This window comes from Fringilla coelebs, assembly GCF_963513975.1.
Source record: "Fringilla coelebs genome assembly, chromosome: 23".
NCBI classification, from domain to species: Eukaryota; Metazoa; Chordata; class Aves; order Passeriformes; family Fringillidae; genus Fringilla; species Fringilla coelebs.
Genome location: NC_140049.1, coordinates 2,404,121 through 2,417,724, shown reverse-complemented (window position 1 = coordinate 2,417,724; position 13,604 = coordinate 2,404,121). Strand labels below are relative to the sequence as shown.

Genomic DNA, 13,604 nt, shown 5'->3' with positions numbered 1-13,604 from the left:
GTGGGTGGGAGATGGGCTGGGGGCCGTGGGACGGCAGCAGGGCTGCCCAGCTTGGAGCGGCATCAAAGGCGCCGCTGCGCCCACGGGCCCGGCTGGGGCTGGGAGCAGCTCGGCCCCGTGTCAGCAGGGAATGTGCCGTTTGTGTCAGCAGGGAATGTGCAGTTTGTTCTCCCGGCTGTGGACCTGGAAGGGCTCAAATTCTGCCTGCGTTCGTGGCCTTTTGCTGTGGGTGTTTGTCTCCGTGCCGGGGTGGCGCTGAGCCGCCCCGGGATGTCCCCCCATCCCTCCCCGTGGGACACACGGCGCTTTCCCTGGATTTCTGTGCCTGTCCCGATGGAGAGCAGTGCTCTGGGATCCCCTGGGATGCTCTGGGCGCCTCTGAAATCCTCTGAGATCCCCTGGGATGCTCTGGGGTGCTCTGGGATGTTCTGGGGTGCTCTGCGATCCTCTGGGAGCCTCTGAGATCCTCTGGGATCCCCTGGGGTTCTCTGGGATCCTCTGGGGTGCTCTGGGATCCTCTAGGATATTCTGGGATTCTCTAGAATGTTCTGGGATGCTCTGGGATCCTCTGGGATGCTCTGGGGTGCTCTGGGATGTTCTGAGATGCCCTGGGATTCCCTGGGATTCTCTGGGGTGCTCTGGGATTCTCTGGGATGCTCTGGGATCTTCTGGGATGCTCTGGGATCTTTTGGGACCCTCTGGGATTCTCTGAGATGCCTTGGGACCCTCTGGGATTCTCTGGAACCCTCTGGGGTGCTCTGGGACCCTCTGGGGTGCTCTGGGATCCTCTGAGATGCCCTGGAATCCTCTGGGATTCTCTGGAGCCCTCTGGATTTCTCTGGGTTTCTCTGGGACCCTCTGGGATGCCCTGGGGTGCTCTGGGACCCTCTGGGATCCCCTGGGATGCCCTGGGGTGCTCTGGGACCCTCTGGGATGCTCTGGGATGCCCTGGGGTGCCCTGGATGCCCTGGGTTTCTCTGGATCCCCCCCTCCCAGCGGGCTGTGTCCGTGTTCCTGCAGGGACAGGAGCTGGCCGCAGTGCCAGGCCTCGTGTCCCCCCTGTCCTTCGATGTGTCCCGCTGGTCGCACCCCTGGAAAGAGGAAGGAGCCCCATCCCCCAGCTCCCAGGGCCAGCAGCTCGAGTCCCAGCTGTTGGAATTTCAGCCTTTTTTTGGTTTTTGGTGCTGTCATGTCCTGTTGAGCCGTGACCCTGTCGGGAGCAAGGCCACGTGTCCCCAGTCCGAGTGGTGCCATGTTTGTGTCGCAGAGCGTGGAGTTCTTGGCTTGCTGTTGCACTATAAATTCCAGTTGTGCCACATGCTTCAATCCACTGGTTTTTCTTTTCGTTTTGGAAGTCTCTGTGCTCGTCTTCCATCCTTTCATCTGTCCCTTGTGTCACCTGTAACTGAAAGGAGACCCGAGTAATATATTTTTATATGTATAACAAATGACTTTATTTGAAGGAAAAAAAAAATAAAAAAACCAACACCCACCCCAAGTAATGTATCCCCCTAAATCCAGCTTTCATTTAGGGAAGTGAGAGAAGAAATTGTTTATATCTATCTCTCTCTCTCTCTCTCTATATATATATATATAAAAGTTAACTGCGTTAAGCTTTAAATAAAGTATTTAAATAAAGAGTTTCTAAGCTGTCAATGTCACCCTCTGGGACAGCACAACTCCCTCTGGAGCCTCTGCTGTGGGGGCTGCACACCTGGCCCTGACCAAGCAACCAAACACCCTCACCGTGGGTAAATAATCTCCACATTGCATTCTGCTTTGGCACAGCAAATGATAAGGATTGTTTTCCCTTTCTCTGAGCTTCAGAGAGTGTGAAATTCCCCAGAAATATTCTTGGGCAGAATTGTGCCTTGCTCCGCTCTGTGAAGGGAGATGTGGCGACTCTGTCCTGGTGATTTTCCCTCTTTTTTGCAAAACTTCCCCAGAGCTGTGCCCTCACTGAGCCACCAGCACCCTCTGAGAAATCCATAATATTCCTTTTTCCAGTGGAGTGGGAGCAGCGTGTTTGGGGACAGGTGACACATTTGAGACCCTCCTGGGGTTTTTTGGGGCTGTCCCCAGGGCTCGGGTGACACATTTGGGGTTCTCCCGGGGGTGTTTAGGGACAGGTGAGACATTTGGGGCTCTCCCGAGGGTGTTTGGGGACAGGTGACACATTCGGGACTCTCCCGGAGCAGTGTTTGGGGACAGGTGAGACATTTGGGGTTCTCCCGGAGGTGTTTGGGGACAGGTGACACATTTGGGGTTCTCCCGGGGCTGTTTGGGGACAGGTGACACATTTGAGACCCTCCCGGGGTTGTTTGGGGCTGTCCCCAGAGCTCAGGTGACACATTTGGGACTCTCCTAGGGGTGTTTGGGGACAGGTGACACATTCGGGACTCTCCCGGAGCAGTGTCGCAGCTTCCTCTAGTGGCCGTGGGGGAAACGCTTCCAGAGGAGGATCCGAGCTGGGATTGGGAAGCGAGGAGGGAATTCCCGTCCGCGCTCTCTCATCCCTTCGGATCTGCGATCTGGGCTCTGTTGATCTGGGCTCTGTTTTCCCCCGGGGCTGTTTTATTCGGGCTGGGAGTGTTCCCCCAGCCCGTTGTATCCTTGTGGAACCCTGTAAAAGTGGATTTTTGTGGATTTTCCTTTGGGTCTGGCTCCTTCTGCCGGGCTTTGCTGGATTGGGGATCCCTCCAGCCATGGAATATCCTCCCACTCCCCAGCAGAATCCTCACCTTGGATGCATCCCTAAATCTGCCTTTGGCTCTCAGGGACCCATCCTGGGCTCTGTGCTGGAACAGCTGGGTGGGAAAACCCTCCCAGACCTGCTTGGAGTCTGTCCCTGGAGCTGAGGGGGGCTCTGAGCTCTGCTCCTCCCCGTCCCAAGCTCAGCTTGGTGTTTTGGCAGCTGGAAAATTGAGGCAGGAGCTGCTCCAGTGAGAAGTTTGCTGAGATTTTGGCTCCCAGAAAGGGTTTAGGCAGCAAAACGAGGTGAATTTGGGTGGTGCTGAGCCCTGGGGGTGGGAGCTGGGCTGGAGCTGGCTCTGTGTGACCCCACTGAGGAGCTGTCCTGGCCTTGCTGGGCTCCTTCTCCACCTGGAATTGGGATTTTGGGATGTCTCGTGAGCAGCCGTGGGCTGAGCAGAGGGAACATCACCGCCTTGACATTTGTAAGAGGTTCTTGTTTGAGTCTGGGTGAACCCATCAGATTTCTCCCCCTGCTGTTTCCTCCCAGGTGAATGCACAGACAGATCTTCCCCTTCCCAAGAACCCTCAGAGCTTCTCCCAGTGCTCCATGGCCTCACCTGGGAGGGTTTTTTCCCTTCTAACCCATTTCTGGCACCTGCTTTTCCCTCAGGGAAGGAGGCTGGAATCCCTGGGAGCTGTGCCTGCCTCACAGGGAGGGGACAGGGGAAAGAGGATCCTTATTTCTGCAGAGACTCAAATGTGTTTGCTGTTTCTGAGGAATTCTTGTTTTTCTCACCTCAGCTGTGCTTTTTACTGGCAGCAAAACCAAACCAGGGGTGGCATTTCCAGCTCCCTGTTTTCTCATTGTCTCTCTGTGTGGAGGATCATTAAAGAATGATTGTTAATGAACTCATTTCCATGGGAGGGCTGCCCTCAGTCTCTCTGGGAATTCTGTCTTTTCCCCAAACTTGGCTGCTCTGGAAGCGCTGCTCAGAGGCAGCAGAACAGGTTTGGGTTCCTGCTGCTGGAGGTGAATTCATTACCGAGAGCCCTGGCAGCTTTGAAGTTGGCAATTACAGGCCAGGGGATGGAAAAGGCTCCTTGCAAAGATGGGATCTAATTCGTTTTCCTTCCCTGAGTGAATGGGATTTTGCCAGCTGAAAGGCCCAGGTGCTTCAGTGTCACCTGAGTTGTCACCTGAGCTCCTTGGCCACGGAGCAAAGGCGCTCTGGGGGCTGCTCTGAGCCAGGGTTTGCTGTGCAATTGTTCCTTTGGGTCACTCCCAGGAAAATCCAGGCTGTGCCCCTCTGAGGGACAGCTCTGTCACCTGGGGAGGGCTCCTGGTCTGCCTTGAGGAGTGGAACTGAGCCTTGAGGTGTGGAACTGTGTAATTGTTCCTTTGGGTCATTCCCAGGGACAGCTCTGGGACCTGGGGAGGGCTCCTGGTCTGCCTTGAGGAGTGGAACTGAGCAGAATGAATGAAAGGGGTGGCTGTCCCCGCTGGTGACCCGTGGGGAGACCTTTGCAAGACAATTCCTGGTGCTGCTTCCCGTTTCCTTTGTCCTGTCTCTCCATTCCCTTGCCCAAAATCCCTCTCCAGCTCCCTTAGGGCCCCTGTAGGTTTTGATCATCAAGAAGTGGCTGATCCTCACCTGGTTTGGGAATTTAAATGCCTGACCTGGAGCCCAGCCATGTATTTGCAGTTTATTTGCCCATCTTTTGCTCACAGGAAGAAGAGGAATCTTTATTTTGGTGTGATGGAAGCTGTTCCTGTGTACTGTGACCTCTGCTTTGGAAACAAAACCCTAAAGGCAGCTGGTGAAGGCTCCCGGAGCCTGTGTGGGCTCACAAACACAGCTGCTCCGGGGGCAGAGAGTCCCAGCCTGGTTTGGCTTGGAAGAAACTTAAAAATCATCTCATTCCACCCCTGCCATGGGCTGGGACACCTCCCACGATCCCAGGTGGCTCCAAGCCCCATCCAGCCTGGCCTGGGACACTTCCAGGGATCCAGGGGCAGCCGCAGCTTCCCTGGGAATTCCACCAGCCCCTCCCCATCCTCACGGGGAAGAATTCCTTCCTAACACCCAACTGGAATTTCCTCTCTTTCAGCCTGAACCCCTTGTCCCTTGTGCCTCACTCCATTCCTGGTGAGCAGCCTCTCTCCAGGTCCTTGCAGCCCCTCTCCAGGTCCTGGAAGGGGCCCTGAGGTCTCCCCAGGACCTCCCCTGCTACAGGTGCCAGGGGTGCTGGGCTCACCCCCTGCTGAATCCCGGGAAATCTCCTGCTGGAGAGGAGGAATTCCCTGAGCTGGAGCGGGGCCACCAAGCCAACACAGAAGAGAAACTGAAAGCAAAGCAGGGGGAATGCCCAGAGCCGGCCCAGAGGGAAATCCTGGGCACATCCCCTGTGGGATCACCAGGTCTCTGCTGCTGGGAACCCCAAATCCTGCTGGAAACCCCAAATCCTGCTGGAAACCCTAAATACTGCTGGAAACCCCAAATCCCGCTGGGAACCCCAAATCCTGCTGGGAACGCCAAATCCTGCTGGGAACCCCAAATCCTGCTGGAAATCCTAAACCCTGCTAGAAACCCTAAATCCCGCTGGAAACCCCAAATCCTGGAGACCACCCTGGAGTCAATTAGAGGAGGAACCTGGGGAGCATCCTGGAGAAAAAGAGAGAAGGAACCTGGGACCACCTTGGAGGAAATGAGAGAAAGAACCTGGGGACCATCCTGGAGGAAATGAGAGAAAGAACCGGGGGCCACCCTGGAGGAAATGAGAGAAAGAACTGGGGACCATCCTGGAGGAAATGAGAGAAAGAACCAGGGACCATCCTGGAGGAAATGAGAGAAAGAACTGGGGACCATCCTGGAGGAAATGAGAGAAAGAACCGGGGACCATCCTGGAGGAGATGAGAGAAAGATCTGGGGACCATCCTGGAGGAAATGAGAGAAAGAACTGGGGACCATCCTGGAGGAAATGAGAGAAAGATCTGGGGACCATCCTGGAGGAAACCAGCGGGACCCTGCCGGGCTCCATCTCCTTGCCCGTGTCCTCCCCGCCTCCATCCCGCTCTCCAGCGGCGGAAGGAGCGCAGACCAAAGCCTTTCCCATAACCGGACTCCCTTTGTCCCGGGACAGGGTTTGGCGAGCAGCTCCCGGGTTTTTGGCGAGCAGCTCCGGGGTTTTTGGCGAGCGCAGCCCCGGACCCAGCGGTGACGTCGGGTCCCCGGTCCCCGATAAGAGCTGCCCCTTATCGCTCGGCCGCGCTGTGATGTGGCCGCCGAGGGCCGATCCCGCCGGGTCCCCGCGGCCCGGGGCACAAAGCCGCCCTTGAGGCCGGGCCCGGAGGTGCCCGCGGCCGGCGGAGGTCGGCGGATCAGAGCCGGCGCTGCCTCCCGGGATAAAAGCGGCCGTGCCCGGCCTCTGCCTCCTCTCCAGGGCTGCGAGGCACCATGAAGTGGCTCCCGGTGGTGCTGGCGTGTCTGCAGCTGGCGGAGGGGGCGGTCAGGTGGGTGAGAGGGCGGAGGAGGGAGAGCGGGGATGCGGAGCCGCCGGGACCGCGGAGGATGCGCGGGGGGCACGGAGCAGGGCAGGACCGGGGGATGGAGAGACCCTGGAGAGCATGGAGAGACCCTGGAGAGCATGGAGAGACCCTGGGATGTGGAGAGATGCTGGGAGAGCATGGAGAGATCCTGGGAGGGCATGGAGAGACCCTGGAGAGCATGGAGAGACCCTGGAGAGCATGGAGGGACCCGGGGATGTGGAGAGATCCTGGGAGAGCATGGAGAGATCCTGGGAGGGCATGGAGAGATCCTGGGGCATGGAGAGACCCTGGGATGTGGAGAGATTCTGGGAGGGCATGGAGAGATCCTGGGATGTGGAGAGACCCTGGGATGTGGAGAACAGGTCCTGGGATGTGGAGAGCAGATCCTGGGATGTGGAGAGCAGATCCTGGCCATGGAAAGATCCTGGGAGGGCATGGAGAGGTCCTGGGATGTGGAGAGCAGATCCTGGGCATGGAGAGATCCTGGGATGTGGAGAGCAGATCCTGGGGTGTGGAGAGATTCTGGGATGTGGAGAGCAGATCCAGGGTTGTGGAGAGCAGGTCCTGGCCATGGAGAGATCCTGGGATGTGAAGAGCAGATCCTGGGATGTGGAGAGCAGATCCTGGCCATGGAGAGCGGTTTTTGGGGTCATGGAGAGCTCCTGGGATGTGAAGAGCAGTTCCTGAGGTTCTGCAGAGCCCCTGGGATGGGCATGGAGAGCTCCTGTCATGTCTCAGACGAGCCCAGAGAACCTTTGCAAACACTGAAATCTTCTCCCTTCCTGCTGTGTTCTGCTGTGTCTGTCTGTGCAGGATCAGTCTGAGGAAAGGCCTGTCCATCCGGGACAGGATGAGGGCAGCTGGGCTGCTGGACGATTTCCTGAGGCACATTAAATATGATCCAGTGAAGAAATACCAGCCCAGCCAGGGCTCCGTGGTGAGGGAGCCCATAACCAACCACCTGGATGTGAGTGCCTCCCTGCCTGTCCCTGCTCCTCCCAGCTGCCACAGCAATCCAGACACCCCTGAGCCTCCAGCAGCGAGAAACTGCTTTTTCCTCCACCCTTAAATTGCTTTTCCCCCCACCCTTAAACTGCTTTTCCCCCCACCCTTAAATTGCTTTTCCCCCCACCCTTAAATTGCTTTTTCCCCCACCCTAAAATTGTTTTCCCCCCACTCTTAAATTGTTTTCCCCCCACTCTTAAATTGCTTTTTTACCCACTATTAAATTGCATTTCTCCCCACTCTTAAATTGCTTTTTTCCCTGCTCTTTTCCCTTCTGTTTTGAAACTCAAGGAAGTTTACCCCCAGCCAGGCTTTTCTATCTGAAACAAACCCACAATAATTATTCAATATTTCATTTTTTGGGGAGTAGAGGCAGAGTGAGAGCTCCTGCCAGGGGGGAGCCTGGTCTGTCCCTGAGCCCTGACCAATAAAAATTCCCTTTTTTTTTCCCCCAGTCCTCCTACTTTGGGGAGATCAGCATCGGGGAGCCCCCCCAAAAGTTTCTGGTGCTTTTTGACACTGGCTCCTCCAACCTGTGGGTGCCCTCCACGGACTGCACGAGTCCTGCTTGCTGTGAGTAGCCCAGGGTGCTGTGGGCAGAGCCATCCCTGCTCCTAGGAGTGATTAGTCCTCGTTAATCAGTACCTCACTAATTAGGGCTCGAGGCTGGATGCGTTTCAGAGCACCCCAGGATGGGTTTGGGTGCCCAAAGCCACGTCCTTGTCCCTGTTCTTCCCCTGTCACCTTGGGGACAGCACAATGCCAAAATCATGACCCTGGGATGCTGATCTGGGGTTGCTGGTGCCTTCCTTGGGAAGCTCAGAGCCCTGAGATCCTCACAGCCACCCCAGGAATCTTCTGGGTGCTCCCTGGCCATCCCAGCAATCTCAGGGGTGCTCCTTGGCCACCCCAATAATCTCAGGGATGCTCCCTGGCCACCCCAGGAATCTCAGGGGTGCTCCCTCTCACTGATGGAGCACCCAGCAGTGAAATCCCACTGCAGAACAGGCCCTGATCCTCAGGAATTGTCCCAGGGAGCACCCAGCAGTGAAATCCATTGCAAAACAGGACCTGATCCCTGGGGATTATCCCATTGGAGCACCCAGCAGTGAAATCCCACTGATGGAGAATCCAGCAGTGAAATCCCACTGCAGAACAGGACCTGTTCCTTGGGGATTATCCCAATGGAGCACCCAGCAGTGAAATCCCACTGATAGAGAATCCAGCAGTGAAATCCCACTGCAGAACAGAAGCTGATCCCTGGGGATTGTCCCAGGGAGGTTCCAGCAGTGAAATCCCACTGATGGAGCACCCAGCAGTGAAATCCCACTGATGGAGCACCCAGCAGTGAAATCCCACTGCAGAACAGGACCTGCTCCTTTGGGATTATCCCAATGGAGCACCCAGCAGTGAAATCCCACTGCAGCCCATGCCCAGGGCTTTCCCTCCTCTCCCTCCCCAGTCAACCACGCCAAGTTCATGCCCAGTGCCTCGGCCACCTTCACCCCCCGGGGCCAGTCCTACAACGTGTCCTACGGCAGCGGCTCCGTCACCCTGGTGCTGGGCTCCGACACGCTCAGGGTGAGTGTCCCCCGTGCCCCCTGTGCCACCCTGGGGGCTGTCCCCACCAGGAGCAGCCTAAGGCTGATCTCTCCTGTCTTGGATTTGGACAAACCCTGGCCAAACGGATAAAAAGTGTTTTCTGCCACCCTCGGTCACCCAGCTGGCCTTTGGCTGGATTTTAACCCAAATCCTGGGGGTTTTTCCCAGTTTTCCCCTCTGCCCGGTGCTGTTGGCACCTTTGGAGCAGCAGCCCAGCCCGGGATCCCCTTCCCCTGCAGATCCAGAGCATCACGGTGACGGAGCAGGAGCTGGGGCTGAGCCAGGAGGAGCCCACGCAGCCCTTCTACTTCGCAGCCTTCGACGGCATCCTGGGCATGGCCTTCCCCTCGCTGGCCACCGGGGGCACGGCCACGGCCCTGCGGGGCATGCTGCAGCAGAACCAGCTGGCCCAGCCCGTCTTCAGCTTCCACTTCGCACGGTGACACCCTCAGGGCGCTCTGTCCGTCCCGGTGTGCTCTGTCTGTCCGTCCTGATGTGCCCTGTCTGTCCATCCCTGTGTGCCCTGTCTGTCCGTCCTGGAGTGCCCTGCATGTCCTGGTGTGCCCTGTCTGTCCCTCCTGCTGTGCCCTGTCTGTCCGTGCTGGTGTGCCTTGTCTGCCTGTCCTGGTGTCCCCTACCTTCACAACCTGGTGTTTCCTGTCCTCACATCCTGGTGTCCCCATCCCTCACATCCTGGTGTCCCCATCCCTCACATCCTGATGTCCCCTGCCCTCACATCCTGGTGTCCCCATCCCTCACATCCTGGTGTCCCCTCTCTCCACATCCTGGTGTCCCCATCCCTCACATCCTGGTGTCCCCTCTCTCCACATCCTGGTGTCCCCTCTCTCCACATCCTGGTGTCCCCATCCCTCACATCCTGGTGTCCCCATCCCTCACATCCTGGTGTTCCCTCTCTGCACATCCTGCTGTCCCCATCCCTCACATCCTGGTGTCCCCATCCCTCACATCCTGGTGTCCCCATCCCTCACATCCTGGTGTCCCCATCCCTCACATCCTGGTGTTCCCTCTCTGCACATCCTGCTGTCCCCATCCCTCACATCCTGGTGTCCCCATCCCTCACATCCTGGTGTCCCCATCCCTCACATCCTAGTGTCCCCATCCCTCACATCCTGGTGTCTCCATCCCTCACATCCTGGTGTCCCCTCTCTGCACATCCTGCTGTCCCCATCCCTCACATCCTGGTGTCCCCATCCCTCACATCCTGGTGTCCCCTGCCTGTCCCCTGAGGGTCCCTCATGGATTCCTCCCTCTCCAGCCCACCTTCCCCACGTGGCTCTCCTGATCTCTGCTGCTCTGGCTCTGTTTTTCCCACAGCCAGCCCACCTACGAGTACGGGGGAGAGCTGCTCCTCGGGGGCGTGGACCCTCAGCTCTTCCAGGGGGACATCACCTGGGCACCGGTGACACAGAAGCTCTACTGGCAGGTGGCACTTGAGGAGTGAGTGGTGTTTGCACCTCTGGCCATCCCCCCTGCTCCAGCTGCTGCTTTGCAGGGCTCCAGGCTCCATGCTTTGGGTTTAGGGGTGCCCAAAGCCCCCTCCTTGTCCCCGTTGTCCCCCCAGGGTTGCCATCGGGCAGTCGGTGACCAGCTGGTGCAGCCAGGGCTGCCAGGCCATCGTGGACACGGGGACATTCCTGCTGACCGTGCCCCAGGAGTACACAGAGAGCATCCTGGAGGCCCTGGGAGCCCAGGAGACCAGCTATGGGGTGAGGGTGGGGATTTGGGGGGTCTGGAGCACTGGGGAGCCCGCATGGGAATCGGGTCCCACGAAACTCAGGTGGCACCTGCAGGAATAGGGACTGCAGGGGTGGCAGGAGCACGAGGGGACATCAGGGGACACCCCTGCAGGGAAAGGGACTGCAGGGGTGACAGGAGCACGAGGGGACATCAGGCTGGGAAAGGTGGGGATGCTCAGCCTGGGGAAGAGAGCGTTGTGTGGAAACCTCACAGCCCGTTCCAGGGTCAGAAGGGGCGACAGGGACGCCAGAGAGGGACGTGGGACAAGGGCCTGGAGTGACAGGACAAGGGGGAGTGGGTTCAGATTGACAGAGAGGGAATTTAGGGTTGGTTCGGGGAAGGAATTCCTCCCTGTGAGGGTGGGGAGGGGCTGGGGTGGCTGTCCCTGAGCAGCTGTGGCTGTGCCACCCCTGGCAGTGCCCCAGGGATGGCACTCCCTCCGACCCAAACCATCCCAGGCTTCCATGGGCAGGTTTGGATGGGATTTTGGGAAGAAACACTGGGAGAGGGGCTGGGATGGGATTCCCAGAGCAGCTGTGGCTGTGCCACCCCTGGCAGTGCCCCAGGCCAGGCTGGAGCCCCCTGGGGCAGTGGGAGCTGTGGGACCCACGGTGGGGCTGGATGAGCTTTGGGGTCCCTCCGACCCAAACCATCCCAGGCTTCCATGGGCAGGTTTGGATGGGATTTTGGGAAGAAACACTGGGCGAGGGGCTGGGGTGGCTGTCCCAGAGCAGCTGTGGCTGTGCCACCCCTGGCAGTGTCCCAGTGCTGCAGCACCTGGGGCAGTGGGAGCTGTCCCTGCCATGGCACTGCGTGATTCCCATCCCCTCCCCACCCGAACCTTGCCGTGATCCCGTGGCGTGGCTCCGCCAGGGGTGGGGCGTTCGTCCCCCCGTGTCCCCCTGTGTCCCCTGGCTGCCGTGACACCGTGTCCCTGTGCCCTCAGTACGCTGTGGACTGCGGTGACACCCAGAGCATGCCCTCCCTCACCTTCGGCATCGGCGGCGCTCGGCTCGCGCTCCCCCCGTCCGCCTACGTGCTGAACGTACGTCTGGGGACAGCGGGAATTCCAGGGGGTCCAGGGACATCCCCAGGGTTCCCAGGGTTCCATGGGCACCGGGGACATCCCCAGGGTTCCCCAGGGTTCCATGGGCACTGGGGACATCCCCAGGGTTCCTGAGAGTTCCACAGGGTTCCACGGGCACCAGGGACATCCCCAGGGTTCCTGAGGGTTCCCCAGGGTTCCCAAGAGTTCCCGAGGGTTCCATGGGTACCAGGGACATCCCCAGGGTTCCCAGGGTTCCATGGGCACCAGGGACATCCCCATGGTTCCTGAGAATTCCCCAGGGCTCCACGGGTACCGGGAACATCCCCAGGGTTCCCCAGGGTTCCTGAGAATTCCTGAGAGTTCCATGGGCACCGGGGACATCCCCAGGGTTCCCCAGGGTTCCTGAGGCACCAGGAACATCCCCAGAGTTCCTGAGAATTCCCCAGGGTTCCACGGGTACTGGGGACATCACCAGGATTCCTGAGAGTTCCTGAGGCACCAGGAACATCCTGAGAGTTCCTGAGAATTCCCCAGGGTTCCACGGGCACTGGGAACATCCCCAGGGTTCCCCTGGGTTCCTGAGGCACCGGGAACATCCCAAGAGTTCCCGAGGGTTCCCTGGGTACCAGGAACATCCTGAGATTTCCTGAGAATTCCTGAAGCACTGGGAACATCCCGAGAGTTCCCCAGGCTTCCAGGGGTACCAGGAACATCCCCAGGGTTCCCCAGGGTTCCTGAGGCACCGGGAACAACCCCAGAGTTCCCGAGGGTTCCCTGGGTACCAGGAACATCCCAAGAGTTCCTGAGACTTCCCAAGGCACTGGGAACATCCTGAGAGTTCCTGAGGCATTGGGAACATCCTGAAAATTCCTGAGAGTTCCTGAGGCACTGGGAACATCCCCAGGCACCAGGAACATCCTGAGAGTTCCCCAGGGTTCCCCAGGTACCAGGAACATCCCCAGGGTTCCTGAGACTTCCTGAGGCACTGGGAACATCCTGAGAGTTCTGGAGAGTTCCTGAGGCCCTGGGAACATCCCGAGCATTCCCCAGGCACCGGGAAGAGCCCGTGGCCCCGTGGCCAGCAGCGATGCTCCCCCGGTGCTGCTGGAGGTGCTGACCCCCCGTTTTTCCCCCCTCCAGAGCAATGGCTACTGCACCCTGGCCATCGAGGTCACCTACCTGCCCTCCCAGGACGGGCAGCCCCTCTGGATCCTGGGGAACGTTTTCCTGAAGGAATATTACACCGTCTTCGACATGGCCAACAACCGCGTGGGCTTCGCCCTCTCGGCCTAGAGGGAGCAAATTCCAGCCCCTCTCCCGGCCCAGAGCATTCCCAGGGACATTCCTGCTCCTTTCCATCCCCATCCCTCGGGATTTGCGCGTCTGTGCGCGCCCACGGATCCTGTCACAAATAAACCCTGCCACCCCAAACGGTCTCTGGGTTTGTTGGGAGCAGCCTGAGGGGTTCCCTGGCTCACAATTCCCTTCTCCAGCAAGGTAAGTGCTGGGATGAGCTCTGAGCCCTGGGATGAAGCCCCAGGGATGGGCAGTGCCCACCTCCAACCCTCGGGAAACCTGAGAGGGGAAGGTCTTGAGCCTCCCTGCGGCTGGGAAGGCTTTGCCAAAGCCCTGTGGTGTGTCCAGGGGGGATCCTGAGGTGAGTCAGGACACCCAAATGACCCCTGAGCCCTGAAATGGGGCTGGAAAACTGCTCTGGAATATCGGGAATTGAGGGGAGGTGTGGCCCAAGGGGATGGGGAGCACCCTGGGCAGGGGGAGGTTGGGTGACCCCGGTGTTTCCCAGAGCTTCTGAGAAGTTCTTTATCACCAGAGCTGAGTCACGACACCCAAATGCCCTGAAATGGAGCTGTTCAGCCTGGGAAAACTGCTCTGGAATATCGGGAATGGCAGGGTGTGGCCCAAGGGGATGGGGAGCACCCCGGGCAGGGG

The 13,604-nt window shown here is 58.7% G+C and overlaps 1 protein-coding gene across 1 annotated transcript; it reads left to right on the top strand.

The window, feature by feature from the left end:
- Nucleotides 1-11: 11 nt before the first annotated feature.
- Nucleotides 12-12,947, top strand: PGC (progastricsin; the record flags this gene model as incomplete). The annotated part of the gene is made up of 13 exons (XM_084220854.1): nucleotides 12-137; nucleotides 1,021-1,151; nucleotides 1,675-1,751; nucleotides 5,939-6,064; nucleotides 6,136-6,205; nucleotides 7,055-7,208; nucleotides 7,702-7,819; nucleotides 8,709-8,827; nucleotides 9,088-9,287; nucleotides 10,184-10,306; nucleotides 10,431-10,575; nucleotides 11,553-11,651; nucleotides 12,795-12,947. The coding sequence occupies 13 exons, from the start codon at nucleotides 12-14 to the stop codon at nucleotides 12,945-12,947; spliced, it is 1,641 nt and encodes a 546-aa protein (XP_084076980.1).
- Nucleotides 12,948-13,604: the final 657 nt, after the last annotated feature.